Source organism: Salvelinus sp. IW2-2015, linkage group LG19 (genome assembly GCF_002910315.2).
Source record: "Salvelinus sp. IW2-2015 linkage group LG19, ASM291031v2, whole genome shotgun sequence".
In the NCBI taxonomy this organism is placed as follows: Eukaryota; Metazoa; Chordata; class Actinopteri; order Salmoniformes; family Salmonidae; genus Salvelinus; species Salvelinus sp. IW2-2015.
The window spans coordinates 2272925-2300250 of record NC_036859.1 but is presented as its reverse complement, the minus strand read 5'-3'; the positions used below and the strand labels follow the sequence as shown (position 1 = coordinate 2300250).

The 27326-nt window shown below is 42.0% G+C and overlaps 2 protein-coding genes and 1 long non-coding RNA gene across 4 annotated transcripts in view; 1 reads left to right on the top strand and 2 right to left on the bottom strand.

Annotated features, from left to right (window-relative positions):
* The window catches only part of LOC139029267 (uncharacterized), a 205710-nt gene that overhangs the window by 151094 nt on the left and 27290 nt on the right, over positions 1-27326 (bottom strand). The gene's annotated exons all lie outside the window — the stretch shown is intronic.
* Positions 358-11826, bottom strand: LOC111979237 (microfibril-associated glycoprotein 4-like). Its single transcript, XM_070448753.1, has 4 exons — positions 11750-11826; positions 2830-3012; positions 2611-2708; positions 358-539 (listed from the first exon to the last, which is right to left on the bottom strand). Exons 2-4 carry the CDS (start codon positions 2980-2982, stop codon positions 536-538), a joined length of 255 nt encoding a protein of 84 aa, XP_070304854.1. The 5' UTR covers positions 2983-3012; positions 11750-11826; the 3' UTR covers positions 358-535.
* Positions 10156-27264, top strand: LOC111979235 (cullin-3). 2 transcript variants are annotated; one of them, XM_024009632.3, is made up of 16 exons: positions 10156-10418; positions 14525-14722; positions 15015-15128; positions 16043-16203; positions 16798-16912; positions 18862-19090; positions 21959-22104; positions 22403-22579; positions 22978-23148; positions 24310-24417; positions 24623-24747; positions 24904-25000; positions 25126-25260; positions 25441-25627; positions 25877-26022; positions 26704-27264. In XM_024009632.3, exons 1-16 carry the CDS (start codon positions 10359-10361, stop codon positions 26833-26835), a joined length of 2301 nt encoding a protein of 766 aa, XP_023865400.1. In that variant the 5' UTR covers positions 10156-10358; the 3' UTR covers positions 26836-27264. The 2 variants fall into 2 exon arrangements, with proteins under 2 accessions (XP_023865400.1, XP_023865401.1); XM_024009633.3 differs by lacking the exon at positions 10156-10418 and adding an exon at positions 11637-11701.

Sequence of the window (27326 nt, the reverse complement as noted above, 5' to 3'; positions counted from 1 at the left end):
CGGCCAATGAACGTTGAATGACTTATTAACACAATAACATTGGTTAAAATAACATTGGTTATTTTATTTCAAGCCTGTCTCACTCAGACAAACAAAACAAAAAACATTATAGGCCTACATACATTGTAGTATAGCAGCGGTCGGCAACAGGTGACCAAAACCAGCCATGAGTGATTTTCTTGGGCCCCCCAAAGTTTTTAGTAAAAAGGAATTCAGCAAACAAATGGTTTAATTTCAGAAATCTGTTCCCAAGTATTCGCACAAATAAAAAAAAGAGACATAATTATGTGATTGTGTCTTAATGTAATCAAGGTATACAATTATTGTTATTTTCAAATACAATCTTTTTTTGGGCATAGTTGTGATCAATTTGCAATTTTGCAGACTATTCTGGCTATAGACACAGTTGGGGTTAGCGCTGTAGCGCTTGGTCTACTAGACGCCTCCCAGGTAACTTTCAGCACAGTTCACATGGCTGCTGTCCTTGTCCCGGTCGCAGGTGGAAAACCTCTGGATGTTGTAGTGGGAGAGGGCATCACCTGGTGAAAGAGGTTCAGGATTTAATTTAATTGAGTTGATCAATCGGGTCGAGTTGAATTGAGTTTAGATTGATTGTGAATTTAATTGAACTGTGAATCATTTTGAATCCAGATGTGGTATTCAACATAACACCCACAATAGAATAAGCAGAAACAATCAACCATTTTGTTTTCTACTGCGGTGAAAAATACCATAATATATTACAAATGAGTCATTCATCAATCTACCAATAAAGTGAGCAGCTCTGATTTCTATGCCACCTGCCCCGCCATCTTAAAGTTGAAGACGTGGAGCGTGTATCTGTCTTACTCTGAGGGTGTTTCTCAAAATAAATACTACTAGCACACAAATTGGAGCATGGGAGGGTCAGAGAATGAGTCCAAATCAAAGTATGCGAAACAGAGCACGGAGAGCACTTCTCGAATGCGTACTCCGTTTACACATATGTTGAATCTTGCTTCAAATCAAGCTTCAACGGAAACGATGCAAAGAAATAGGACGCAACAACGTACGAAATGACGCAAAATGTATTGAAATCACGGCGGCCATTATTTGAGCTGAAGCGAGAAAAAATACACTCCGACTTTGGAATGACATGTTGCCTATTCACATCTGATACGTTGCCTGACTACAATACTTTATCTTGATACATTAATAAATACATGCTGTGTTAATTTTGGAATGTTTACCTGCCTACATACCATAGATCACAAGCACATAATAAGCCAATAGCGCTAACTGGCTGGCTACTAGTACTGTTAGCTAGCCAGCTGGCCACGAAGAATTGACATCTTGCATAATATTAGTTTTAGGTCATTTTTACCTGTTAAAGTATCTGGTTATCTACATTATTACGATTCACATACAGTGCATTTGGAAACTATTCAGACCCCTTCACTTTTTCACATTTTGTTATGTTACAGCCTTATTTTAAAATGGAGGAAATTTTTTCCCTCATCAATCGGTACACAATACTCCATAATGACAAAGCAAAAACAGGTTTTTAGAAATGTTTGCAAATAAAAAAAATGGAAATATCACATTTACATAAGTATTCAGAGCCTTTACTCAGTACTTTGTTGAAGCATCTTTGGCAGCAATCACAGCCTCGAGTCTTCTTGGGTATGACGCTACAAGCTTGCCATACCTGTATTTGGGGAGTTTCTCAGATTCTTCTCTGCAAATCCTCTCAAGCTCTGTCAGGTTGGATGAGGAGTGTCACTGCACAGCTATTTTCAGGTCTCTCCAGAGATGTTTGATCTGGTTCAAGTCTGGGCACTGGCTGGGCCACTCAAGGACATTCAGAGACTTTTCCCGAAGCCACTCCTAGGTTGTCTTGGCTGTGTGCTTAGGGTCATTGTCCTGTTTGGAAGGTGAACCTTCACCCCAGTCTTAGGGCCTGAGCCCTCTGGAGCAGGTTTTCATCAAGGATCTCTCTGTACTTTGCTCCGTTCATCTTTCCCTCGATACTGGCTAGTCTCCCAGTCTCTGCCGCTGAAAAACATCCCACAGCATGATGCTTCCACCACCAGGCTTCATGGTAGGGGTGGTATTTGCCAGGTGATGAGCGGTGCCTGGTTTCCTCCAGATGTGACGCTTGGTATTCAGGCCAAAGAGTTCAATCTTGGTTTCATCAGACCAGTGCCTTTTGGCAAACTCCAAGCAGGCTGTCATGTGCCTTTTACTGAGGAATGGCTTCCCTCTGGCCACTCTACCATAAAGGCCTGATTGGTGGAGTGCTGCAGAGATGGTTGTCCTTCTGGAAGGTTCTACCATCTCCACAGAGGAACTCTGGAGTTCTGTCAGAGTGACAATCGGGTTCTTGGTCACCTCCCTGACCAAGGCCCTTCTCCCCCAATTGCTCAAAGTCCTCCATGTCCACCCTCAGCTCTGTCTTCCTACCCCTGGACAGGTGATGGAGGGTCTCCAAACCGGCAACCCAATTTAGTAAACTACTAGTTATAAACTAACAAGTAATGGATTAAGTAAGAACTTTACAGTCAGTGGTGAACATAACTTACACATATCTGGTGCAATACAACCCAGTCCACATCAATAAAAAGCCCTTACCCCAGCCAGTGGTCTCCTGCAGCATGCTCAAAGCCATTCTTGTAGTGGTCCAAGTCTCTGTAGAAGTTCACAGACCCATCAATTTGTCTCTGGAAGAACTGGGAAAGAAACACAAATCACAGTCTTCACTTTACCCCATCCCCTATGTTTTCTCTCACTGTTCTCTCTCTCTCTTCTCAGTCTCACTGTTCTCTCTCTCTATCTGTCTCTCATACTCACAGTCCATTTCACTCCATCAGTGTCCATGTCACAGTAGGCATAGACAACAGACGTGGGGCCAGCAGGGTAGATGGTAAACACTCCACTGTGGGTGAAGCTATTGTCATATACCTCTGAGCAGTCTTGAGGCTGGTTCTGAGAGACCACAGTCATAGAGAAGAGCAGCACCAAATGCGTAAAGCCCTGCATACACATACACAGGTTTAAAGTGGGTGGCAAAAAACGACTCTTGGTATACGACAATTCGGTACCTTGTTGACTTGTTATTTGGCAAAACAAGTCAACAAGACCAACAAGCAACATTGCATACATAGAGCATCATGTCTAAAATGTACTGTCAAATCAAATCAAGTTTATTTTATATAGCCCTTCGTACATCAGCTAATATCTCGAAGTGCTGTACAGAAACCCAGCCTAAAACCCCAAACAGCAAGCAATGCAGGTGTAGAAGCACCTGTCAACTGATTTCCTGTCCGTCTCGCTCCCTCTCCTTTTCTAACACACACACACACACACACACCACCATGATGCTCATCTTCCCTGAGTTTTTGGAGCTATTGTGTAGCAGGGCTTTAAGGACTGCAGGACCGCAAAGAGAGCCCAAGGATACAGCGTGGGACTGGAAAAGGTGTTTCTGACTTCGAAAGCATCAATTTTGAAACTAATGGGGAGAGAAGGGTGAGGGAGTTTGACCTAGATCTAATTTTAGAGCTTTTAAAAAGGTGATAACAGAGACTTTCTAGGCCTACATTAGACATGTCTAGAAAAGTCTAAAAATGTCTACACGCTTTCTATATGAATCACCTAAGTAGGTCGAGCTCATTCTGAAAAATAGGCCTAGTTTCAGTGATTGGACCAGATGGAGAGCATGCAGATGCAGATGAATGATAGATGACAATAAACAAGAGAGCGAGAGAACTGATACATTTTTAACTCGAGCAGAGAAGGTGGGAGGATCGGGTCTCAGGGAAGAAAATGACACGCTCCTAGAAGGCCTACATCATGTGATTCTGACTGCAGTGGTGCCATTGGGAGGGTCATTTTTTTTTTGTTTATAAAGAAAGGAAGAAAGAAAATGATGCTCCACATGGATCACAAACCAGGTGCTCGGCTATTACATCGATAACCGAGATGGGGGGGGGGGGGGGGGGAGCATGTGACTGAAATAGTGTACGTACAGTTGAAGTCAGGAAGTTTACATACACTTAGGTTGGAGTCGTTAACTCGTTTTTCAACCACTCCACAAATTTCTTGTTAACAAACTATAGTTTTGGCAAGTCGATTGGGACATCTACTGTGTGCATGACACAAGTCATTTTTCCAACAATTGTTTACAGACAGATTATTTCAGATTATTCAGATTATAATTCACTCCAGTTGGTCAGAAGTTTACATACCCTAAATTGACTGTGCCTTTAAACAGCTTGGAAAATTCCATTAGAAAATTGCAAAAGGGTTTTCTAATGATCAATTAGCCTTTTAAAATTATAGACTTGGAGTAGCTAATTGACATAATTTGAGTCAATTGGAGGTGTACCTGTGGATGTATTTCAAGGCCTACCTTCAAACTCAGTGCCTCTCTCCTAGAGATGAATGTACTTTGGTGCGAAAAGTGCAAATCAATCCCAGAACAACAGCAAAGGACCTTGTGAAGATGCTGGAGGAAACAGGCACAAAAGTATCTATATCCACAGTAAAACGGGTCCTATATCGACATAACCTGAAAGGCCACTCAGCAAGGAAGAAGCCACTGCTCCAAAACCGCCATAAAAAAGCCAGACTACGGTTTGCAACTGCACATGGGGACAAAGATCGTACTTTTTAGAGAAATGTCCTCTGGTCTGATGAAATAAAAATAGAACTGTTTGGCCATAATGACTATCGTTATGTTTGGAGGAAAAAGGGGGAGGCTTGCAAGCCGAAGCACACCATCCCAACCGTGAAGCACGGGGATGGCAGCATCATGTTGTGGGGGTGCTTTGCTGCAGGAGGGACTGGTGCACTTCACAAAATAGATGGCATCATGAGGATTGAAAATTATTTGTATGACCCCAAGCATACTTCCAAAGTTGTGGCAAAATGGCTTAAGGACAACAAAGTCAAGGTATTGGAGTGGCCATCACAAAGCCTTGACCTCAATCCTATAGAAAATGAATGGGCAGAACTGAAAAAGCGTGTGCGAGCAAGGAGGCCTACAAACCTGACTCAGTTACACCAGCTCTGGCAGGAGGAATGGGTCAAAATTCACCCATGTTATTGTGGGAAGCTTGTGGAAGGCTAAATTATTCTTTCTACTATTATTCTGACATTTCACATCCTTCAAATAAAGTGGTGATCCTAACTGACGTAAGACCGGGAATTTTTACTAGGATTAAATGTCAGGAATTGTGAAAAACTGAGTTTAAATGTATTTGGGTAAGGTGGATGTAAACTTCTGATTTTAACTCTATGTATGTAGGGGGGAAAAAGTTGAGGAAATCAAGGTATCTATTTACCAGGTCAGGTTAGGCAAGTGGCTAGCGATTAGATATTCTATCCCAATGGCACTACTTTCCACGCAGACATACGTTTGTCGTTTCAGCAACATGGACAGCGAACAGAGGCTCACGAATGTGATCAGAGAAAGGCTGTGGGAAATCAGAAAATTGGAGTTTGAGAACATGAGGCTGAGATGTTGGAAACAAGTCACGAAAGAATGCTACCCACCCCTACATTAGTGGCTGAATACGAAAGTGACTCAATGCTTCACATTTTCCTATTCTTGCTATTTCTTTAGTTTGTAGCCTGGTGTGGAGAGAACATGGCATCAGGGGCATGGCATCAACCTGAAATTGGCATTTCTAACACACTGACCCATTGTTTTTCTTGAGGCCCCGTGATAATTTAGTGCAACAACAACAAAAAACAAGTTAGACATCTGTTGGCCAGTCTGCCCCTGCATGGGACAGTTAGTGTTTGACTAACTGTCTATTGTCTTATTCAGAGAGCAGCGTCATGACTGTGAGAAGATATTCCATCTTCCAGTCCTTGGTCCATCATCACCCAGGGCCAGGGCATTTCAATGTGACCAGGGTGCAGATAGAGAGTTGGAATAACACTCTGATGGAGGCACGGGGGACAGCATAATGTGAAATGTGACATTTCTTTTGTTGTTTTGTTCATCCCCTGTCCCTCATCCGCATAGCCTAGGATTGATAAGAGTGCAACGTTACCCTCTTGTGAGGGTTCACTGTATTTCAGAGGAGGCTTATTATCATGCATGTGGCCAACATTGGCAATTTGCATTTATTGAACAAATACCAATAGTTATTTTCACACAATATCTTTTGCATAGCCAACAAATACAAATTATTATTTAAAATGTCCCCCATCTCTATTTTTATTTCATCATCTCATTTTATATTAGGCCTAGTGTATCTAGACGTATAATATCTAGGCCTACAGTAACCATAAGAAAGGCCCATTTATTGGGAAACAGTCTAAGGCAGATATGAAAATATATATTTTTTTACGTTTATTAAAGGCTCAAGGTGTTCAGTAAATGCAGCTTGTACATTTCAGATAGGCCTACCATTCACCCTTCTCTCCGTCCGGGGACACCGCAATGGTATGAGGGGGTTTGGAGCCCAGGGCAATGAAAACGGTCACCAGCCAGAAGGCTAACTGCGTTGCATGGCTTGTTGGGGGGGGGGGGGGGGCAGGTATAACAAATGTAAAAGCTAAAACTCTTAAAAACAGATGTAGCCTGAGTTGGTCAAATAATACGGTCACCACATTTAAATTGTAAGAAAATAATAGGGTGTAAAATCTTGTGATGGAAATGTCATACATTTGCTTTTCTTAAAACTAATTTCTGTGTTTTATTCATGTGCTGTTCTATAAACCAATTTCTATGTTCATGCGAGTCGCTGACTGAACGAATCCTCACTATCAGTAGCTGCAATTTGGCAGTACGCCCAGACCTTGTTTTGAGAACAAAAGATATCTCAGTGTCAAGGTCTCAGCTTAAGAAGGCACATCTGTTGACTGAAATGCATTCCAGGTGACTACCTCATGAAGCTGGTTGAGAGAATGCCAAGAGTGTGCAAAGCTGTCAAGGCAAAGGGTGGCTACTTTGAAGAATCTAAAATATACAATAGATTTTTATTTGTTTAACACTTTTGTGGTTACTACATGATTCCATATGTGTTATTTCATAGTTTTGATGTCTTCACTATTATTCTACAATGTAGAAAATAGTGAAAATTAAGAAAAACCCTTGAATGAGTAGGTGTTCTAAAACATTTGACTGGTACTGTAAAAGCAACACTTTTTTCAGGTGAGATCAGAATTTCTTGAAGTACATAAACGTGTACCACAGGGGCTGGTTTTGGGACCTATTCTCTTCACTATTTATATAAACACCATTGGCCAATCTGTTAAAAATTGTAAATTTAATCTATATGCGGATGATACTATTATGTATGCTATTGCCCCGACTGTTGATCTGGCTGTATCAAAACTACAGTCAGATTTTATAGCTATGCAGGAATCCCTTGCTGATTTAAATCTTGCGCTTAATACAGGCTAAACCAAATTATGTACATGGTGTTTTCAAACTCTCAGATATTTCAGATGAACTACATGTTCACTCATTAGATGGTTCTCCAATCAAACATTTTCCTGCATATACATTTTTATTTATTTATTTTATGTAACCTTTATTTAACTAGGCAAGTCAGTTAAGAACAAATTCTTATTTACAATAACGGCCTACCAAAAGGCAAAAGGGCAACGGTGGGGAGGGGGCTGGAATAAAATATATATAGGACAAAACACACATCACGACAAGAGAGACACCACAACACTACATAAAGAGAGACCTAAGACAACAACATAGCATGGCAGCAGCACATGAAAATGCAGCATGGCAGCAGCACCACATGACAACAACATTTGGATTGATAAAGATTTGAAAAAACATCTAGATGAGCTGGTTAAGAAGCTAAGATTGAAAGTTGACTTTTTCTACAGAAACCGATTGTGCCTTTCTCTTAGCAGCAGGAAGCAGATTATTCAGTCAACCTTTTCATCTGTTCTTGATTATGGCGATATTATTTATCAAAGTGCAGCTGCTTCTGCTCTTAAACCTTTGGATGCCATCTACCATAGTGCCCCTTTGTTTTGTTACAGGTGACAGTTGTGATACTCATTACTGCATCCTGTGTCAAAAGGTTGTCTGGACTACGCTAAAGACACGTAGATATCTATATTACTCCCTTTTTGTTTATAAGGCCCTACTTCATGAACTTCTGTCTTATCTAACTTTGCTGTTGAAGTATAGGCACCTGGTTCCTAAGGTGTCCATCAAGCTAGATTATTATGCTTTTAGTTTTAATGTACTGTATTGCTGGAACAAAATTCTAAATACATTTCATGTTGATGTTCTGGTGCCATTTGGTCAAGTTCAAGTATTGAAAAATAAAATTGTAATATTTAGAGCAGGGTTGAGTAGATCACTTTCTAAATGTAATATGTTACAGTTACTACTTACCTGTCCAAAATTGTCATCAGCAACACAACTTTTGGATTACCCAAACTCAGTAACATAATCTGATTATTTTCAGTTACTTTTGGATTACTTTCCCCTTAAAAAGCATTATGAAGAAAACAAAAAGGATCCATCAAACGCACTTGGTGTGTCATCATAGTGGTCTCTGATGTATTTTACCCCTGCAAACCTGCAAAATATTTTTGCTGGTAACGTAACTGATTATAGTTCGTTTTTTTGTAGTTGGATTACATGTAACTTATAACATGTAATCAGTTACTCCCCAATCCTGATTTAGGGTCCCATGGGAAACATGGACAGAAACTGCAGATACTACACTGTCATACTATTAGGCCTAGTAACATCACAATACCCCTCAGTTTACCTAAGCACAGTGTCTTGTTGTATGTAGGGATATGCATGGTACATGCCACATACACATGCACACTGGTAGCCTACTTAAACGCAACAAAATAGTAGGCGATCGGTTATGTGATTGAGACTGTAGCCTATTGGCAATCTCATCATAGTAGACAGTGCATGGGCACTGACTACTCAATAAGGTATTGTAGTTAAGTAGCAAGTGAGTGCGAAGAATGATAGATTTTTAAATGTGCACATTTTTGTAATATTAAACCAATCAATGACACCTCCAATTTCGACTATTTGCTGAAATGCAATAGGATATGAATTTCATAGACTGTATTTAAACATAAATTGTCAATACTAGTTAAATCTGATATTTTACAGTGAGAACCTATTTATAATTAAGCAATAAGGCCCAAGGGGGTGTGGTATATGGCCAATATACCACGGATAAGGGCTGTTCTTATGTATGATCCAACGCGGAGTGCCTGGACACAGCCCTTAGCCGTGGTATATTGGCCAGTGGTGGAAAAGTACCTAATTGTCATACTTGAGTAAAAGTAAAGATACCTTAATAGAAAATTACTCAAGAAAAAGTGAAAGTCACCTAGTAAAATACAACTTGAGTAAAAGTCTAAAAGTGTTTGGTTTTAAATATGCTTAAGTATCAAAAGTAAATGTAATTGCTAAGATATACTCAAGTATCAAAAGTAAAAGTATAAATCATTTCACATTCCTTATATTAAGCAAATCAGACAGCACAATTTTCTTTATTTCATTTTCTTTTTACAGATAGCCAGGGGCACACTTCAACACTCAGACATCATTTACAAACAAAGCATTTGTGTTTAGTGAGTCTGCCAGATAAGAGGCAGAAGGAATGACCAGGGATGTTCTCTTGGTGTGTGTGACTTGGATCATTTTCCTGTCCTGCTAAGCATTTGAAATGCAACGAGTACTTTTGGGTGTCAGGGAAAATGTAAAAAGTACATTATTTTCTTCAGGAATGTAGTGGAGTAAAAGTAAAAGTTGTCAAAAATAAAAATAGTAAAGAACAGATACCCCAAAAAACTACTTTAAAGTATTTTTACAACACTGATATTGGCCATATATCACAAACCCGCGAGGTGCCTTATTGCTATTATAAACTGGTTACCAACATAATTAGAGCAGTAAAACTAAAAAATGTGTCATACCCATGGTATATGGTCTGATATACCATGTCTGTCAGCCAATCAGCATTCAGGGCTCAACCCACCCAGTTTATAATTGGATTTAGTTCCAATTTATAATTGGACATAGTTCCAATCTATAATTGGACATAGTTCCAACTTGTTGAATGAGGAGGATGAACGTTCTGTATCTTTTGTGACTTTATTTTTTCGACAGTTAATCTCGCGTGATTTCGGTGCGCCGTTAACACTGCGCAGTAGAAGATTGTTGTCCGCCATCACTGCAAGAGAAGCTAGGCAAAATTTGAGAGAAGTGTGACAACAACAGCGCATAGAGACGGACCCAAACCCAAGGGGAAGGTCGAGGGAGATCTTTACCACTTTGCATTTGAAGGCCTCCCTGTTGCAGCCTAAAATAGTATTTCATGTTAACTTAGAGACGACGGACGTACTAACTAATCATGTCCAACCTCAAAGGCGGCGTCAAGAAAGACACCAAGATGAGGATAAGAGCCTTTCCTGTAAGTAACGTTACTGGCCGGGTACGCTGAGACGCGAGTACCGGGGATGTCACTTGCTAGCTGTTTGATGCTAAAGATAGGCCAGACTAACTGAGCAAATACGTTTCACTGTCAGCTAACTAGCTAAACGTACTATTTCGTTGATTAATAATCGCTCGTTGGCTTGCTAGCTAGCCTGATAAGCATTGAGTCGATCGGGTTATGTTAGCTATTTGTACAAACTGGAAAATATCCACTACCTAGCTACTAGTTTACGTTAGTTAACTTGCAGTGTTGCTGACAAACCTGTCAGCCAGCTAGCTAACTTAACTAGTTCTCAGATTAACGTAGCTAACTGGCTATCTACATGGCTAGCTGGCTAACCTACAGTATGTCAACTATCTAACGGTACCTAGCAAACAAGTTGCCAGGTCAACCTTAACTTGGCTACATAGCTAGCTAGCCTACCAAGTTCGCCAGTCTTAGTAACTAGCTTACTCGAGAAATGTCACTTTTAAAATGTAGCTAGCGAAGGTTGTTTTGATTATCATTCAGCCTGACCAACGTTAGATAGCTAACGTTAGTTGTTAAGCTAGTTAGCCAGTTTGCGAGGATAGATATGGTGCATTCATGTAAAGTTGGAAACTCGGAACTCCGAGTTAAAATTAACGTACTGTCCAAGTGTGAAACTCGGGCCTCATCTTTCTACAACGATTTTATAAATCGAACATTTCCGAGTTGCCTTGAACATAGCCAAAGATTATCTATTATATTGACAAGATACTCCAGTGGACCCACAAATATAGTCGTTTTTCCCCAAATTTGCTTAAATCCCACGTGCGTCCACATATCAGTGCATTCGTAACAACCAAACCATTACAATACAAATTTGACACTCGCATTGACCTCCATACAAATATTCCTCACTGTGGTCTTGTTTTGGGCAGAGTAAACGTCTTACTTCTCCTCTTCCTCTCACACAATAAGGAATTCCCTCGACCACGCCCACAAATTGGGGAAGGCAAACATTCTTTCCCATTGACCCCCAGTGTAAGAGCCAACTGGGTTGTAGTTTAAAAAAAATACAAAATAACAAAACATGCAGAAAAGCTGCTGTGTTGTTCATTGTACATATAACCAGGTCAAAAATCAAGACCTATGGTTCGCAATGCTCCCACGTAGGGACATGGAGCCTGCGAGAAGAGTCCTTGTGGCTTCAAGCTATTCGAAATGGGAAATGTCGTAAATCGGTGTAGAAGTAGGCTACACGTAGCTGTGTGTGTGGGAAAACATTTTAATCACAGGTAAGACATTTAACTTGTTTAGTATAGTCTGTCTGTAACTCCACTCACCAGTAGTAGTTGTATAGTCTGTTTGTGTTGTGGTGCTTGGCTAGCTAGCACTCACTCGTGGCTGCTAACAGCGTCATAAAAAGGGGCAGCGCCACAATATTGCGTTTTTCTAACTAGTGAGAACACTCGGGAACCGGCAATGCTGAAAAGTAATCTTTAGACATGTACTTTGCTTAAATGTAGTTTTGTAATTGACTAAAACAAGCAGACCAAAAAAATTAATTATTTGCTGTGAGACAATGGGCTAACCACAGGTTGTTCCCCACAGGTGGGAGGGGCCGCAACGTTTTATCTAATACCGACTGGGTCTATATAGGGTTTAGCATTCGCGCATGGGTGTCCTAGACGACTTCAATTAGAGCCTGGAAAATAACTAACAAAATGCTTTAGAGGGGTACTTGCTTCCAGAAAATACTGTTACTGAAGGCATATCTATAATCCCTAACTGCTTGTCTGCCCATCCAAATTGTATAATGTGTGGATAACTAAAGAAAGCTTCTGAGCCAAACTTCTCTCCAAACCGGCATCTATATATCTATCTATTTATATACTTGGCTGGGGTAGACAGTGGTAGGCTATGTGTAAGATCAGAAGTTATAGGTTTGGAGAAAAGTTGTCTCAGACAGTTTCTTTACAGATATCTGCACATTATACAGTCTGGATGGACAAGGAGTTATGGATTATAGATGTCTAATAGGATTTTACAAATACCCCTTTAAAATAATTGTGGACTTCTAGGACACCCATGCGCAGATCTTGACTGTTCCCTAGCTGTGCAGCTAGCTAACTACCCAGCCGAAAAATACTAAAGGTACCAGAAAAGGTAGCTGACTCAATTCCACGATTTATGATGGAGTTGAGCGATGACTAGTGTGGGCGGACTGGAGCCCCGACCAGTGTAAAAACTTGACGTTGACGCTGCTGTCTGTACACACTAATCACCACTCAACTCCATCGGAAATCGTTGAGTTTAGTCAGCTACACGAAATGTGAAGTATATAACTTGACTTGCTAGCTAGCCACTAATCTGTTGTCTGTCAGAACCAATTCATTATCTTGGCCTACTTTGAAACAGTTAACGTTAGCTAATCGAGGAGCACAGCTAACTACTAATGTTAGCTAACATTACCAGGTGGTTTGGTTATTTTTCTCAAGAGCTTTTGTTGATCAAGACACGCATTACACAACGTTGCTTACGGAGTGGAGTTTGGTTCTCTCTTACTGAGTACTATTATTTGGTGATCAAATAGTATTTTCCCTTTGCCCATTTGTCAAAGTTTATTAGGTGTTTTTTGGAGATGTGACTATTTATAGATATTTAAAAATAGGCCTGCTGTGTTGCAGAACTAGGTAAACATGGAGAGCAATATGCTGTAGTAGTCTTTATGTTGTTGAGAGGAGCCTCACATTGTTGGATGCCAGAATTTGGCAGCATATGTGAAGGAATGACATTGCAGTCAGGGCCCTGGGCTTAGCCAGAAGTGTACTCCATCTCAGTCCCTGAATTCTGCTCTCTGTCTCTTATCTTGCTCCTTCTCACACACACAGTGCTACACTCTGACAGCTTGAATGCTGCAGGAATAACGGCGGCATCTGTGACCCCCAGGGTTGCAAAATTCCGGGAACTTTCAATAAATTCCCAGGTTTTCTGGAAATCCTGGTTGGAGGATTCCCGGGATACGCAGGAAATCTGAACAATGCAACCAGGATTTATAGAAAACCAGGGAATTTATCTAAAGTTCCTGGAATTTTGCAACCTTAGTGATCACACACTGTCTGTGTGTACCTGGACATGTAGCCAGGGTATGGGATATGCAGTTTTTGCCTGCCAACATATCTGCAGCTAGCCTGGCTGACGCGAGCCACGTGACTTAAAGCGTGGGGAGAGCTGTGACCACACTCGACCACAACATCAAAGAGCAATTACAGACTCTGAAGTCCAGAGGACTTGAAGAGTTAGGTTTTAGCCAGACTAACCCTCCACAGCCCCACTGAGAATAATAACTGAGCATGAGGATTAGGCCTAGTTTAGAAGTAGGGAGAAGCTGCTGTGAAAAACTGTTACTATTTAGGCAGTTTTTCCCCTTGGCACTTGTTGGAGCATCCTGTTCAGTTGTTTGCCCCAAAGTAATGGGATGGATTATATAGTTACTTTCTGAAGGGGAGGCACTCAGTGCGGAGGAGAGACTTGATGGAATGGCTCTCTCTCTTTTTAAACTTTGATCTCTCCCCCCCATTACTCCTCATGTGTCAAAGTGTGAGTTGAAAAGCCGTCTCTTGGTAGACAAACAATGAAGTCAAAGTTACAACCTCCAGCGCTAGCCTCTAGGTGTATGGTTGTGGCTGGAGTTCTTCTGCACCTAGCTAACTATTAAATGACATGACACTTTTCCCGAACACATTCTCTCCTGAATTAATGTGTTTATATGGGCAGGCTAGCATAACAACTCCACTGCTTTGTTGTAGTGATGGACCATTTCTGCATTAATAATGTCATCGCTTATTATCATTTTCATGTAGGCTAATGCAGATATTTAACTTCCTGCTGTGTACATTCTGCTATTGATCATTTCCAGTGCAGGTCCATCTTGTGGGTGATTTGTTATTCACAGCCTTCAACACCTATGAAACAATTGACTAATATCTCATCTGTGCAGATTTGCAGCACGAGGAAACAACACTTTGTAAGAATGAACGGACACATGTGAAAAGGGTTGAACTTTTCTGTTATAATTTTCTCTTCGCCATTGTGTCCTACTGCCATCTCTCCCCTAGATGACAATGGATGAGAAGTATGTCAACAACATCTGGGACCTTCTGAAGAACGCCATCCAGGAGATCCAGAGGAAGAACAACAGCGGGCTGAGCTTCGAGGAGCTCTACAGGAACGCCTACACCATGGTGCTGCACAAACACGGCGAGAAGCTCTACACAGGCCTGCGTGAGGTCGTCACCGAGCACCTCGTCAACAAAGTAAAGGACTACGCTTCCCACCACGCACTACTGTATTTATCTTAGCGAAAAGCATTTCCCATAATACGCTATGAAAGTGACCTCCGCCTTGTAGCTTATCATGTTTTCTCATTATTTTGAATGGTTTTCAAGTGCGAAAACGTACGAGAAAGAGAACACAATTGAAGATCTTCATGAAAGGCATCTGGTGGAAGTAAATTAAAGACTTTAGATCGGTGTCTACAGGCAACTTCAACATAGTCTCAGCAAAGATATAGCTTTTGTCGTTATCAATACTTATGTCTTTCCACAGGTACGAGAAGATGTCCTCAACTCATTAAACAATAACTTCCTGCAGACATTAAATCAAGCTTGGAATGATCACCAGACGGCAATGGTCATGATCCGAGACATCCTCATGTACATGGTAGGTGGCCTGCTTTCTGTCTTATCGAATGGTTATTTAACCATGAAAGATCAACCATTTTGTTGTGAGACTGAATTGGAGTGCCCTAGCAACCCTGCCAAGAAGCAAAACCACGGTCTGTATAGCGGGGATTTGCTGGAAAATATGCATGATTTGAATGAATCTGCAGAATTCCTGAATTCTAGTCCTGAATGATTCTGAAGATGTTAAAAACCTCAGATAGGCCTAATCAGTACTATTGCTTCTCTAGAAAGCTGTCTAGAGTATTTCCTTGAAGTGTAAATAATACATTCCTCTTATGATGGCATGACCCTGGCAGACTCCCCTCACCTCTACATCTCATGGCGAGTCGGTGGCCAGGCACTGGGCAGGCTCAGCCTTCTAGTAGCTGTTTGCCCTGGGCAGAACAAAGAGCTACTATTGTTTTATCTGCTTGATTTACTGTCGCAGTAAGGCCGTGTGAGTGGTTGTGCGAGGGTGTGTGTGTGTGTTTACTGTGAAAGCGCATGCGCCTTGGAGGTGGGGGGGGGCATGACTCGATACAACCAATGACACAGCTGCATTTGCGACTGCAGAGTTCTCTAAGGGGATTCTTTTGTTTCTCTTCCTCTCACTCAGAACTGAGGTTTCAGGCATATTTCATCTATTTCTCTCATGTATTACGGGCAGAGTATAGATTTGCATTGGTTAGTGTGACCAAGCTGACCTGCCTATCCAGTATCATATATGGCTTTTCAAAGCAGAAAACAAGACATTCTTCTGATTCCTTCATCTCTTCCCCCTTACCCCTGCCTGAACTTTTAATTTGCGTAAAGTAAGCTCTGGCTAACTGCAAATAACTTTCTCCTTGGAGGACAATGAAATAGTCAAATGTGTTCCATTCTAACTTATCTCCGTGTTCTACTCCACTCCAGGACCGGGTGTACGTGCAGCAGAACAACGTGGAGAATGTGTACAACCTTGGCCTGATCATCTTCCGAGACCAGGTGGTGCGCTACGGCTGCATCCGAGACCACCTCCGCCAGACCCTGCTGGACATGATCGCACGGGAGAGGAAGGGCGAGGTGGTGGATAGGTACGGACTCTTCCAGGGTCTGTCTAACAAAAAGACCTGGCCCTCTATTCACAAATTGTCCGAGTATGAGTGCTGATCTAGGATCCGTTTTTCCTTACAGATCATGATGAGTATGTCAGGGGTGGGGGGGCAGGGGCTGATCCTACTCAATGCTTTGTGAATAGAAGTTCTGCCACTGTTTATCAGGTAGTGGCTATTTGGCGAGGCTGGTGTATGAAGGTCATGTGCTGGGTGACAATAGCTTGCTGTGTGATGTAAGGTTTAAGCTCTAAAACGGCTCCATATTTTTCTTTGACTGTTTTTGTATGTAAGCCTATCATAAGGGCAGTAGCATAACCTATTCATAGAGCACTGACCTTGTTTGTATGCTCTCAACTTGGGAGATACGCAGCCGAGGCTAATGCATGAAAACCCACACCATGACCGCTCTGGCATATGGTTTTTACTCAATGTGATCTCTTTTGAAGAATCTGTGGTTGTGTAAGGAATCATAAAACTCAAACCTTATCAAATTAAATGTATTTATGTCACAAAGTGCTATACAGATGGTTTTTACTCATGTAGTTGAGTCCAGCGTTATGTGCGTGTGTTCAGGGGAGCGATCAGAAACGCCTGTCAGATGCTGATGATTCTCGGCCTGGAGGGCAGGACTGTGTACGAGGAAGACTTTGAGGCCCCCTTCTTAGAAATGTCTGCAGAATTCTTCCAGGTAGGTTGGGTAACACTTTTTTAAAAAAAATTGAGTTGTTATTTTGTCTTTGTGATTGGACAAATCTGCTGAGATTGTTTGATGTTGTCATGGATGCTAAAACAAAACAAAAACTTAACCAAGCTATTACAAAACATTAAGATTCATTAACCTGTCTAGGACTGGGGAACCCCGTTCCGCTAGCGGAACCCCTCGCCAACAGCCAATGAAATTGCAGGGCGCCAAATTCAATCAACAGAAATCTCATAATTCAATTTTCTCAAACATACAAGTATTAGACACCATTTTAAAGATAATTCTCGTTAATCCAACCACAGTGTCCGATTTCAAAAAAGCTTTTCGGCGAAAGCAGAACATATCATTATGTTAGGTCAGCAACTAGTCACAGAAAGCATACAGCAATTTTCCAACCAAAGAGAGGAGTCACAAAAAGCAGAAATATTGATAAAATGAATCACTAACCTTTGATATTCTTCATCAGATGACACTCCCGGGACAACATGTTACACAATACATGTATGTTTTGTTCGATCAAGTTCATATTTATATCCAAAAACCTCAGTTTATATTTGGCTTTGCCTCCAAAACATCCCGTGAATTTGCACAGAGCCACATCAAATCACAGAAATACTAATTATAAACATTGATAAAAGATACAAGTGTTATTCACAGATTTAAAGAATATACTTCTCCTTAATGCAACCGCTGTGTCAGATTTTAAAAAAACTTTATGGAAAAAGCAAACCATGCAATAATCTGAGTACGGCGCTCAGAGACCAACACAACCCAAGAAGATATCCGCCATGTTGGAGTCAACATAAGTCAGAAATAGCATTATAAATATTCACTTTGATGATCTTTGTCAGAATGCACTCCCAGGAATCCCAGTTCCACAAGAAATGTTTGATTTGTTCCATAAAGTCCATCATTTATGTCCAAATTACTCCTTTTGGTTCGCACGTTCAGTACACAATCTAAACTCACGCCGCGCGGGCAGGTTCAGGCAAAAGTTCAGGCAAAAGTTCAGGCAAAAAGTCATATTACAGTCTGTAGAAACATGTCAAACGAAGTATAGAATCAATCTTTAGGATGTTTTTAACATAAATCTTAAATAATTTTCCAACTGGAGAATTCCTTTGTCTTCAGAAAAGCAACAACAAAGCAAGCAATGGAACAGAGCTCGCGCTCACATGAGAGGGTCACGAGCTCAAAGCATTCTGCCAGACCTCTGACTCATTCCCCTCTCATTTGGCCCCACTTCACAGTAGAAGCATCAAACAAGGTTCTATAGACTGTTGACATCTAGTGGAAGCCTCAGGAGGTGCAACATGACCCATATCGCACTGTATCTTCAATAGGGAATGAGTTGAAAAACGACCAACCTCAGATTTCCCACTTCCTGGTTGGATTTTTTCTCAGGTTTTTGCCTGCCATATGAGTTCTGTTATACTCACAGACATCATTCAAACAGTTTTAGAAACTACAGAGTGTTTTCTATCCAAATCTACTATATATAATATGCATATATTAGCAACTGGAACTGAGTAGCAGGCAGTTTACTCTGGGCCCGCTTTTCATCCAAACGTGAAAATGCTGCCCCCTATCCATAACAAGTTAAGTCAGTGACACTTCGCACTATCCTAACCCAAAATAGCGATTTTCCAACATGTAGGTGTGACATATCTTTGTTTGTGGTCATGCAAATCTTGATGGCCTAATGATGCATCCTTTTTACACTGACTACATTCTGTGCGGGCTTAGTCATTTTGATAGCCGGGGATGTGATTTCCTGCATTTCTGACATTTATCTGCCATTTTTTTATAGGAACTGATTTTCCTGCACTGATCACATACCTTCTATCACCTTCTTTTCTGTCCTCCAAGAGTGTCTGAATAACCCCAACATCATGATCCTCAAACATGCTCTGCTAATCTATCCCCTCTTTTAGATGGAGAGCCAGAAGTTCCTAGCGGAGAACAGTGCCAGTGTGTACATCAAGAAGGTGGAGGCCAGGATCAACGAGGAGATAGAGCGGGTGCTGCACTGCCTGGATAAATCCACAGAAGAGCCCATTGTCAAGGTGGTGGAGCGGGAGCTCATCTCCAAACACATGAAGACCATCGTGGAGATGGAGAACTCTGGCCTGGTCCACATGCTCAAGAACGGCAAGACCGAAGGTAAACAAGGAAAACATGCTTGTTTTACAGGCATCAGATTAAGACTGAATTGCGTTATAATCCTTACTAATGAGAACTACGTGTGTGTTGAATTATTTCTGGAGACCTGGGCCCATTTTTCAAAAAGCGTCTCAATGGAGGACTTCTGATCTAGGATCAGTTTCTCCTGTCCATATTGTCTTATTCATTATGATCTGAAAGGGAAAAGGTATCCTATATCAGCATTCCTACTTTGAGACTTTGTGAATATGGACCCTGGGCTGAGGGGGATCTTAATAAGATTGAGTCAGGCATGTTATCCAATGGTGTTGCACGGTATACCGGTATCACGGTACCAAAACGTCATGATACCAACATTTTAGCAACTGGTCTCTTGTATGCGCCAGTCCAATTTATGTCCACTTCACTTTCATGCGCATCTCACGTGTAGCAGCTGTAATCCACCGGCTGCATCCCCTTCCAACCGTCACTCACCTGCTTCTCTCAGTCCGCTCTTCCTGCACATCCATTCCTCCATCAGTTTTAAAAATATATATAATTCAGCCGTAATGGCGAGCGGGGATGCAGACCCTGATGTTTGTTATATTTGTAAATGTTCTATATTGGAGCAGTGCGCAGAGCGTTCAAAGTCATCGCCTGGTATAAACAAGAACACAGGCAGTCTGCGTAGGCTTTGCAATTGCACATTTGCTGTCATGCAGCCTCTGAGTGACCGAGAGGAACACGGAGCACATCTTCGCGACAGGCATGCTTGCAGCTCTGGTTTTATTTAATTTCACAAAACACGTCTCGGGCCGTTTAAAACTAATCCCGGGTCGCTAATTGTTGGTTTAATAACCAACAACAATGCTCGGTCATGTTATATAGCTATCTAAAAAAACTGTTAGCTTGACAGTAGGTCTTGGAAAATTTGATTGGCACAGTAAGAATGGAAACAGGTCTGCTACTCATGAGATGCGCTTCAAAGTTAGGATTCATATAGGCCTAATGTAAGCCTAAACTATATTTAAAAATGATATCTTTCTGGTGCGCCTTAGGCACCAAATTCTAGCGTTTTTAAAGTTGGGAGGTGTGTGTGTGTGTTTGTGTTTGAAAGCGAGACTGTGAGGCAGTGTTTCCACTACAGTAATTTAGCTGCAAAATTGTTGCCGCCTCGCCCTCAAAAATATGGAACACGAGAAAATATTTCTGCAGTCGCACTTTGAAGATGCTAGTAAAGTCAACTTTTACTTTCTCTGCAAACAAAACAAGTAATTAATAGTTTATCTATTTAACATCTACGAGATCGGTGACCCCCCCCCCCACGGGACGGTTGCGCTAATGTGATTAGCGTGAGGTTGTTAGTAGCAAGAGAATTTCTCAGGACATAGACATGTCTGATATGGGCAGAAGGATTAACACGAATTTAAGCTAACTGCACTGGCCAATTTACAGTAGCTATTACAGTGAAAGAATACCATGCTATTGTTTGAGGAGGGTGCACTGTTATGAATTTGAAAATGTATCAATAAGCCAATTCGGCACATTTGGGCAGACTTGATACAACGTTTTGAACCGAAATGCAATGGTTCATTGGATCAGTCTAAATTGCTAAGCTGGAACCCCCATAGTAGAGTAGTTCATCTATTTACCTGGTCGGCTTGTTTGTTCTGTGAGAAATATTCCTCGAGGCGCATTCAAGTTGCGAGCGCCATAGGCAGGTAAACATGGGTTCTGACATTGTGGGAAACGGCAGTTTTAGTGGCATTTGATAAAAAGAGGGGAATCTGCACTATTTTAAACCGGCATGATTTAAGCACGTTACGACTCTGCAATTCTCTGAGTGCATAGGGGAGAGATGGTGGCTAAATGTAACACGGGTCTATGACCTTAAAACATTTTCACTGCCCTGGAAATCTAATTAAACTAATTACTAGCAGGGCTAGAGCGGTGTTTATCAGACCATGAGAGATTACGAAAAATCTGTCTTCTCATGAAAACGTCTAAAGCGTCCGGACAGTTTGGCCTACAAAATAATGACCCCTCTGTGGAAAGGTGAGTCTCACGAACGCGTACATGCCGGTTGGAACACGTACATGCCGGTTGGAAAGCGTACATGCCGGTTGGAACGCGTACATGCTGGTTGCTCTAGGACGCTCACAAGACTTGTCTGAAGATCCCCGGTAATTCCTGGAAGTATATATGGAGATAGTTTAGTGCCTAAAATAAGGGTATAAATACATAAATCATAGTTTCCTGATATTTCTTGTCTCAGATATAGGACCGACACGTCAGAACAAACTGTCTTTTGATGTTTTAGTTTGATTGTTCCTTGTAGTGAATCTGTTATTCAATGCATTTCTATGAGCTAATAGCACTAATGCCAAATTCAATGTTTCAGCAAATATTTTTTTAATATACAGTTCCGGTTAAGTTTGGACACCTACTCATTCAGTGAAGTGGGTTTGTTGCTGTTGCCAGTCTTAAAACACTCTGTCAGCCTGTCTGGTTTCCAGCATATTTAAAAAGATAGTGTTTAATGTTGAACATGATCTGGCATACGTTGACTCTCTCAAACACTCTTAATAAATCAGTTGGAGATCAATAGTTTCTCACTCACTCGGGCATTTACAGGTTCAGTTTAATTTGCTTCAAATGCATCTCTTGAGCTCTGCATGCTCACCTGACAAATGAACGCTGTAACCGTGGCAAAGCCAGACACCGAGTTAGACAGACGGTGCATATCTAACAGTGCTTAAACAATGTAATGTATCATTGCAATTTTGAGTGTAGGTCTGTATATTTTGAGTGTAGATCTGTATATTTATGAAGTTCCTTCATAACCCATCTATTCTTTCTTCCTTTCCCTCGCTCTCTCTACTTCTCCAGACCTGGGCTGCATGTACAAGCTGTTTAGCCGTGTGCCTAACGGCCTGAAGACCATGTGTGAGTGTATGAGCTCCTACCTGAGGGAGCAGGGCAAGGCTCTGGTGTCAGAGGAGGGAGAGGGCAAGAACCCTGTCGACTACATCCAGGTACGCTGGGCCTAATCTCAAAAAATCTAAGATTGTCAAATTCAAAACATACCCATAACAAATCAGGGTACTGAGTATTTCCTGAACAGGGAAAAAGTCAGGACTAAAAGTCTAAAGTGTTTCAAATAATATGAGTAACTACCCCCATAAGCATTGAAGCTAATGTTCCAGACCACTCTTTTACGGCATCCCCAAGAGTTGACCACTTTGACTCTAATAGTATCTGTGTTTATGTTAATGTTAAGTGTGCTGTGGTTTTTCTTTTAAATAAAGTTGGATTTGATTCCCCCTCGAATAGGGCCTGTTGGACCTGAAGACGCGGTTCGACCGCTTCCTCCTGGAGTCGTTCAACAACGACCGGCTCTTCAAGCAGACCATCGCCGGAGACTTTGAGTACTTCCTCAACCTAAACTCCCGTTCCCCCGAGTACCTCTCCCTCTTCATCGACGACAAGCTCAAGAAGGGAGTCAAAGGGGTACGTCACCGTCGTGTTCAATCTTCTAAATTTGACGTCACTACACTTCAATGGGATAATCTCATGTGGTACCCTATTCTCCACCAGGTGCTCTGGCCAGAACCACACAGTGCACTGGCTCTGGCCAGAACCACACAGTGCACTGGCTCTGGCCAGAACCACACAGTGCACTGGCTCTGGCCAGAACCACACAGTGCACTGGCTCTGGCCAGAACCACACAGTGCACTATTTGAGTATCATGAAGTGCATCTGTTGCTGCCTTAACACACTTATCCTTTTTGTATCAATAACATAAACATAACATAAACATAAACATGCTTTTGTACTTTTTTAAAAACTTTTTCAAACTATTCTAACACATATCCCAACCCTCTCTGTCTTTTGGCATGATCTCCAGCTGACAGAGCAGGAGGTGGAGTCGATCCTGGACAAGGCCATGGTGCTCTTCAGGTTCATGCAGGAGAAGGATGTGTTTGAGAGGTACTACAAACAGCACCTGGCCCGGAGGCTGCTCACCAACAAGAGCGTCTCGGACGACTCGGAGAAGAACATGATCTCTAAGCTCAAGGTGAGGAGAGGGCGAGTCAAGTCTGCTGTCAATTAAAATTGACATTTTTTTTTTATCCAATGAATTTTGTATTCATGAATTAGATTTTCAAGAGCAACTGAATGCAAAAAAAAAGTTTCTGGTTGAAACTGGTGTATGTGGCATCAATATTAGTCAAACATTTATTCCAGTGCCAAAATTGACTAAGAAGGGTAAGTAGGATCATTTTGGTCATGAAGTCAGCATATTCCAAAACTGAGTTTGTTAGATTTGTGTACCTAAGGGTCAGGGTCATATTCCAACATTCTAAACCCATTCGTGAGCGTCTTTTGTCCCGCCTCGACTTGTTTTGTAACATGATTCCCTCTGGACCACTGCCAGACAGACGCACACTCTGGTAATGGATAGTGAGAAAGTTATGAAGTACTACACAACGCCAAAGCGCACACATCGCCAGTGACTTGATGAGCTGATTCATCTGTGGCCTGCCTGCTCTATGTGCCTGCTAGCTACTACTAGCTAGCTTCATTGACAAACCCAGAGATGGAACTTAGCTAGCTAGTGATTTTGGGCACTGACAAACAGCGTGTAGCTTGTGCTTTTATTTACGATAGTTTGGCAGCTTTCTGATGATGAAGTTGAGACTGATGATACTCGGTACACTGACTAGTTTTTTCCCCGTGCACATTTCTTTTACTTGAATTTCTGCACCAAACACCTTAGCTAGATGTAAAATTGCTTGACTAAGACATCTGCAAAAATGTCAATTTATGACAGATTTCTTGATTTATCTTAGATCAATTCTGACTATTTTGAGGAAGTGATCGTGGCTATGTTGTTGCTACGGTGTCTCAAGAGGGACAAACACCAGTAACTGCCAGGGTACGCTATGCAAACCTAACACACCCACATCGAACCACACCCCCAAGACCCTAATCTAATTCTTCTTAATGAGCAGCAGAAAAAACGTTGAATCGGTGTTCAGCCCCCCCCCCCTTAATTAATAATAAAAAGTTACATTGTTACTTTTTATTATTAATCAGGAATTTAGGATGTTCTTAAATCTTCTATCTTAGCGTTAAAAATGGACTTGTAGCTGTTTGACCCGATTGTCCGTATTGTGCTGATCCCATCCCTGAACCAGTATGACTTACTACGCTGTGTTGTCTCTTCTCTGTGTAGACTGAGTGTGGCTGTCAGTTCACCTCTAAACTGGAAGGGATGTTCAGAGACATGAGCATCTCCAACACCACCATGGACGAGTTCKGACAACACCTACAGTCCACGGGGGTAAGACGGTGTTGCACTACTGTACCTCTCCGCTCACAACACACACCTGATCGTACACCTTTCTAAACACTCACACCTGGTAGTACACAGGCATCACTCAAAAACACACCTTAACAGTTCACAGGTTTAAGATATGATACCCTGGACCCCTTTTGTGTCTTGGTTTTTGTTTTCATTTTGTGACCGTGTCTGCTGTTTCCTCCAGGTGTCTCTAGGGGGGGTCGACCTCACCGTAAGAGTACTCACCACTGGCTATTGGCCCACGCAGTCGGCCACGCCCAAGTGCACCATCCCCCCCTCCCCCAGACATGCCTTTGAGGTCTTTAGAAGGTAGGATTCATTCTCTTTTTGCTGTTTTTCCACCTTCAATTACAACGATACAATAAATTGCATTACAGGCACCTCTTTAATGCAACTACTAGATAAACCAACTCCTTGGTTGATGAAAAGTATAGTTTGTAACCAGTTATTTACCTCCCCCTGCAGGTTCTACTTGGCCAAACACAGCGGCAGACAGTTGACACTCCAGCACCACATGGGCTCAGCAGACCTCAATGCCACCTTTCACGGTCTCATCAAGAAGGTGAAGGGCCCTGCCTGCCACAAATGGATGGAGGGGCTAGCTTTCCTAAATGGCAATTCTCAACTTTTATTACCCTGTCTCACTTTCTCTTCGTCTCTCCCTTTTCTACCTGCCTACCGCTTCAGGAGGATGGTTCGGAGGTAGGAGTGGGAGGAGCACAGGTGACGGGCTCGAACACCAGGAAACACATACTGCAGGTCTCTACTTTCCAGATGACCATCCTCATGCTCTTCAACAACAGAGAAGAGTCCACCTTCGAGGTAAGAGCCAGACACTTGTATAGGCTTGTCAGTCTCAATCACATGGACGTGTTAGACATCAGATAAATGCAGTCTTCTATTTCTTCTCCCGTTCATCGTCTTCTCCCGTATATTGTTTTACTCTGCTTCCCTTTTATTTCTCATCCTTCCCCTTTCTGCTCCCTCCCGTCCCCACTGTAGGAGATCCAGCAGGAGACGGACATCCCGGAGAGGGAGCTGGTGCGAGCGCTGCAGTCGCTGGCCTGCGGGAAGCCCACCCAGCGCGTCCTCACCAAGGAGCCCAAGTCCAAGGAGATCGAGAACGGCCACGTGTTTACAGTCAACGATCAGTTTACCTCCAAGCTGCACAGAGTCAAAATACAGACAGGTGTGTAGTCTGGGCCTTAGATGTTGATCTATATTCTGTCTGTTATTCTAATGAGATTGAATTGATTAAACTGAAAACTACCCGGCCGTATCACATTGGTTTCCCACTCTGGTTTGGGGAGCGAAAGGCTTTTGTGGCTGCAGTTAGGGTCAACTTCTTAGCTATTGCTCATTTAACCTCTGGGCATGTTGACCTTTGACTTTGCCCTGATGACCTGTACTGAACATTTCTTTCCCTCCCTCCCTCCAGTCGCTGCTAAGCAGGGGGAGTCTGACCCTGAGAGAAAAGAGACGCGGCAGAAGGTAGACGACGACAGGAAGCACGAAATTGAAGCAGCCATCGTCCGCATCATGAAGTCCAGGAAGAAGATGCAGCACAATGTCCTGGTAGCAGAGGTGGGTGTGGCCTTGACGTGTTTGTAGTGGTGGTGGGCGTGGCCTTTAGGTCCTGGTATCGGAGGTGGGTTTATTTTGATCCACATTAGCTGAATAAGCAGCAGCTATTCTTCCTGGGGTCCTCACAAAACATAGAACATGACAAAATACAGAACACTAATAGACATAAACAGCAACACAAATCTTAAACTAAGAACAAAGGTCTTCACATTTTGGTAGCAAAGGTGGGTGTGGTCTTAACTTCCTGGGCTAAAAAACTAGCTCAATGGAGAATATACATTAAATGTTTAGTCCCGGATTAAGCCTAATCTGTTCTGGGAAAACCGCCCCGCAGGGTCTGCACAGAACTCTGCCTTTGGCTTTACTTCTCGACTCTGAGCCAGGTGTGGAAGAGACACTTTATAAATATATATTTTTTTTTTAAACTCTGGATTTGAGGCAATTTGATTGAATATTAGATTTAGTTTCTCAGCTCATTTTTATGAATGTGGAAGTTGCATCCTGGAGTATTTCAGTAAGTACTTTGAGGCGATTCTTTTGAGCACAAGTACCAACTTAATCATGTTATGATTTCTAATTTCTCAGAAGTTTGATTGTGCTGAAATGTCCTGTACTATCTTTTGAGCCAGAGAAATGATAGTGTAGTGTCTAATAGTGCTATTGTACTTCCTCTCTCCCCAGGTAACCCAGCAGCTGCGGGCCCGGTTCCTCCCCAGCCCCGTGGTCATTAAGAAGCGCATTGAAGGACTTATAGAGAGAGAATACTTGGCACGGACGCCCGAGGACCGCAAAGTCTACACCTACGTTGCATAAGTGGAGGAGAGGAGCATTGTGGATAAGGAGAGATGGAGGGGTGTTTTTTTGGACTGTTGTTCGCATGGACTGGGAAGTTCCTTTTAAAAGAAATGCTGGGAAGCTGACTCCTCCCTTTACTAAAAATAAAAAAAGTAAATGGCAAAAAAAAGTACAAACAAAATCCATGAAGCCTTGTAGATTTTAAAAATCAGGCCCACTACTCTTCTTACTCCCTGTGAGAACTTCAACATGTATGGATTCCAGCTTCAGGCTTTTCACTGTTTTACCCTTGTAGAGATCAACCTTAAAGAATCCCTTGGGAAAGATGTGAATGCACCACATTATTTTTGTTTTCAATACTGTATAAAAATTAGAAAATGAAATATTAAAAACAAAAACGGCAAATGTGGATTGCTACAAAAATCAATAAAAAATATTGAATATTGAGGCTTTATTACCCACTTTGGGTAATTATTACCCACTAATTTTATCCAGATCCTTCAGGCTAG

Bases quoted from the DNA above. Each gene is read 5' to 3' on its own strand.
- LOC111979237 (XM_070448753.1), bottom strand. From the start codon at position 2,982: ATGACTGTGGTCTCTCAGAACCAGCCTCAAGACTGCTCAGAGGTATAT. The intron at 2,709-2,829 runs GTGAGTATGAGA...TTTCTTTCCCAG, and splicing joins CTGATGGAGTGAAATGGACT to TTCTTCCAGAGACAAATTGA.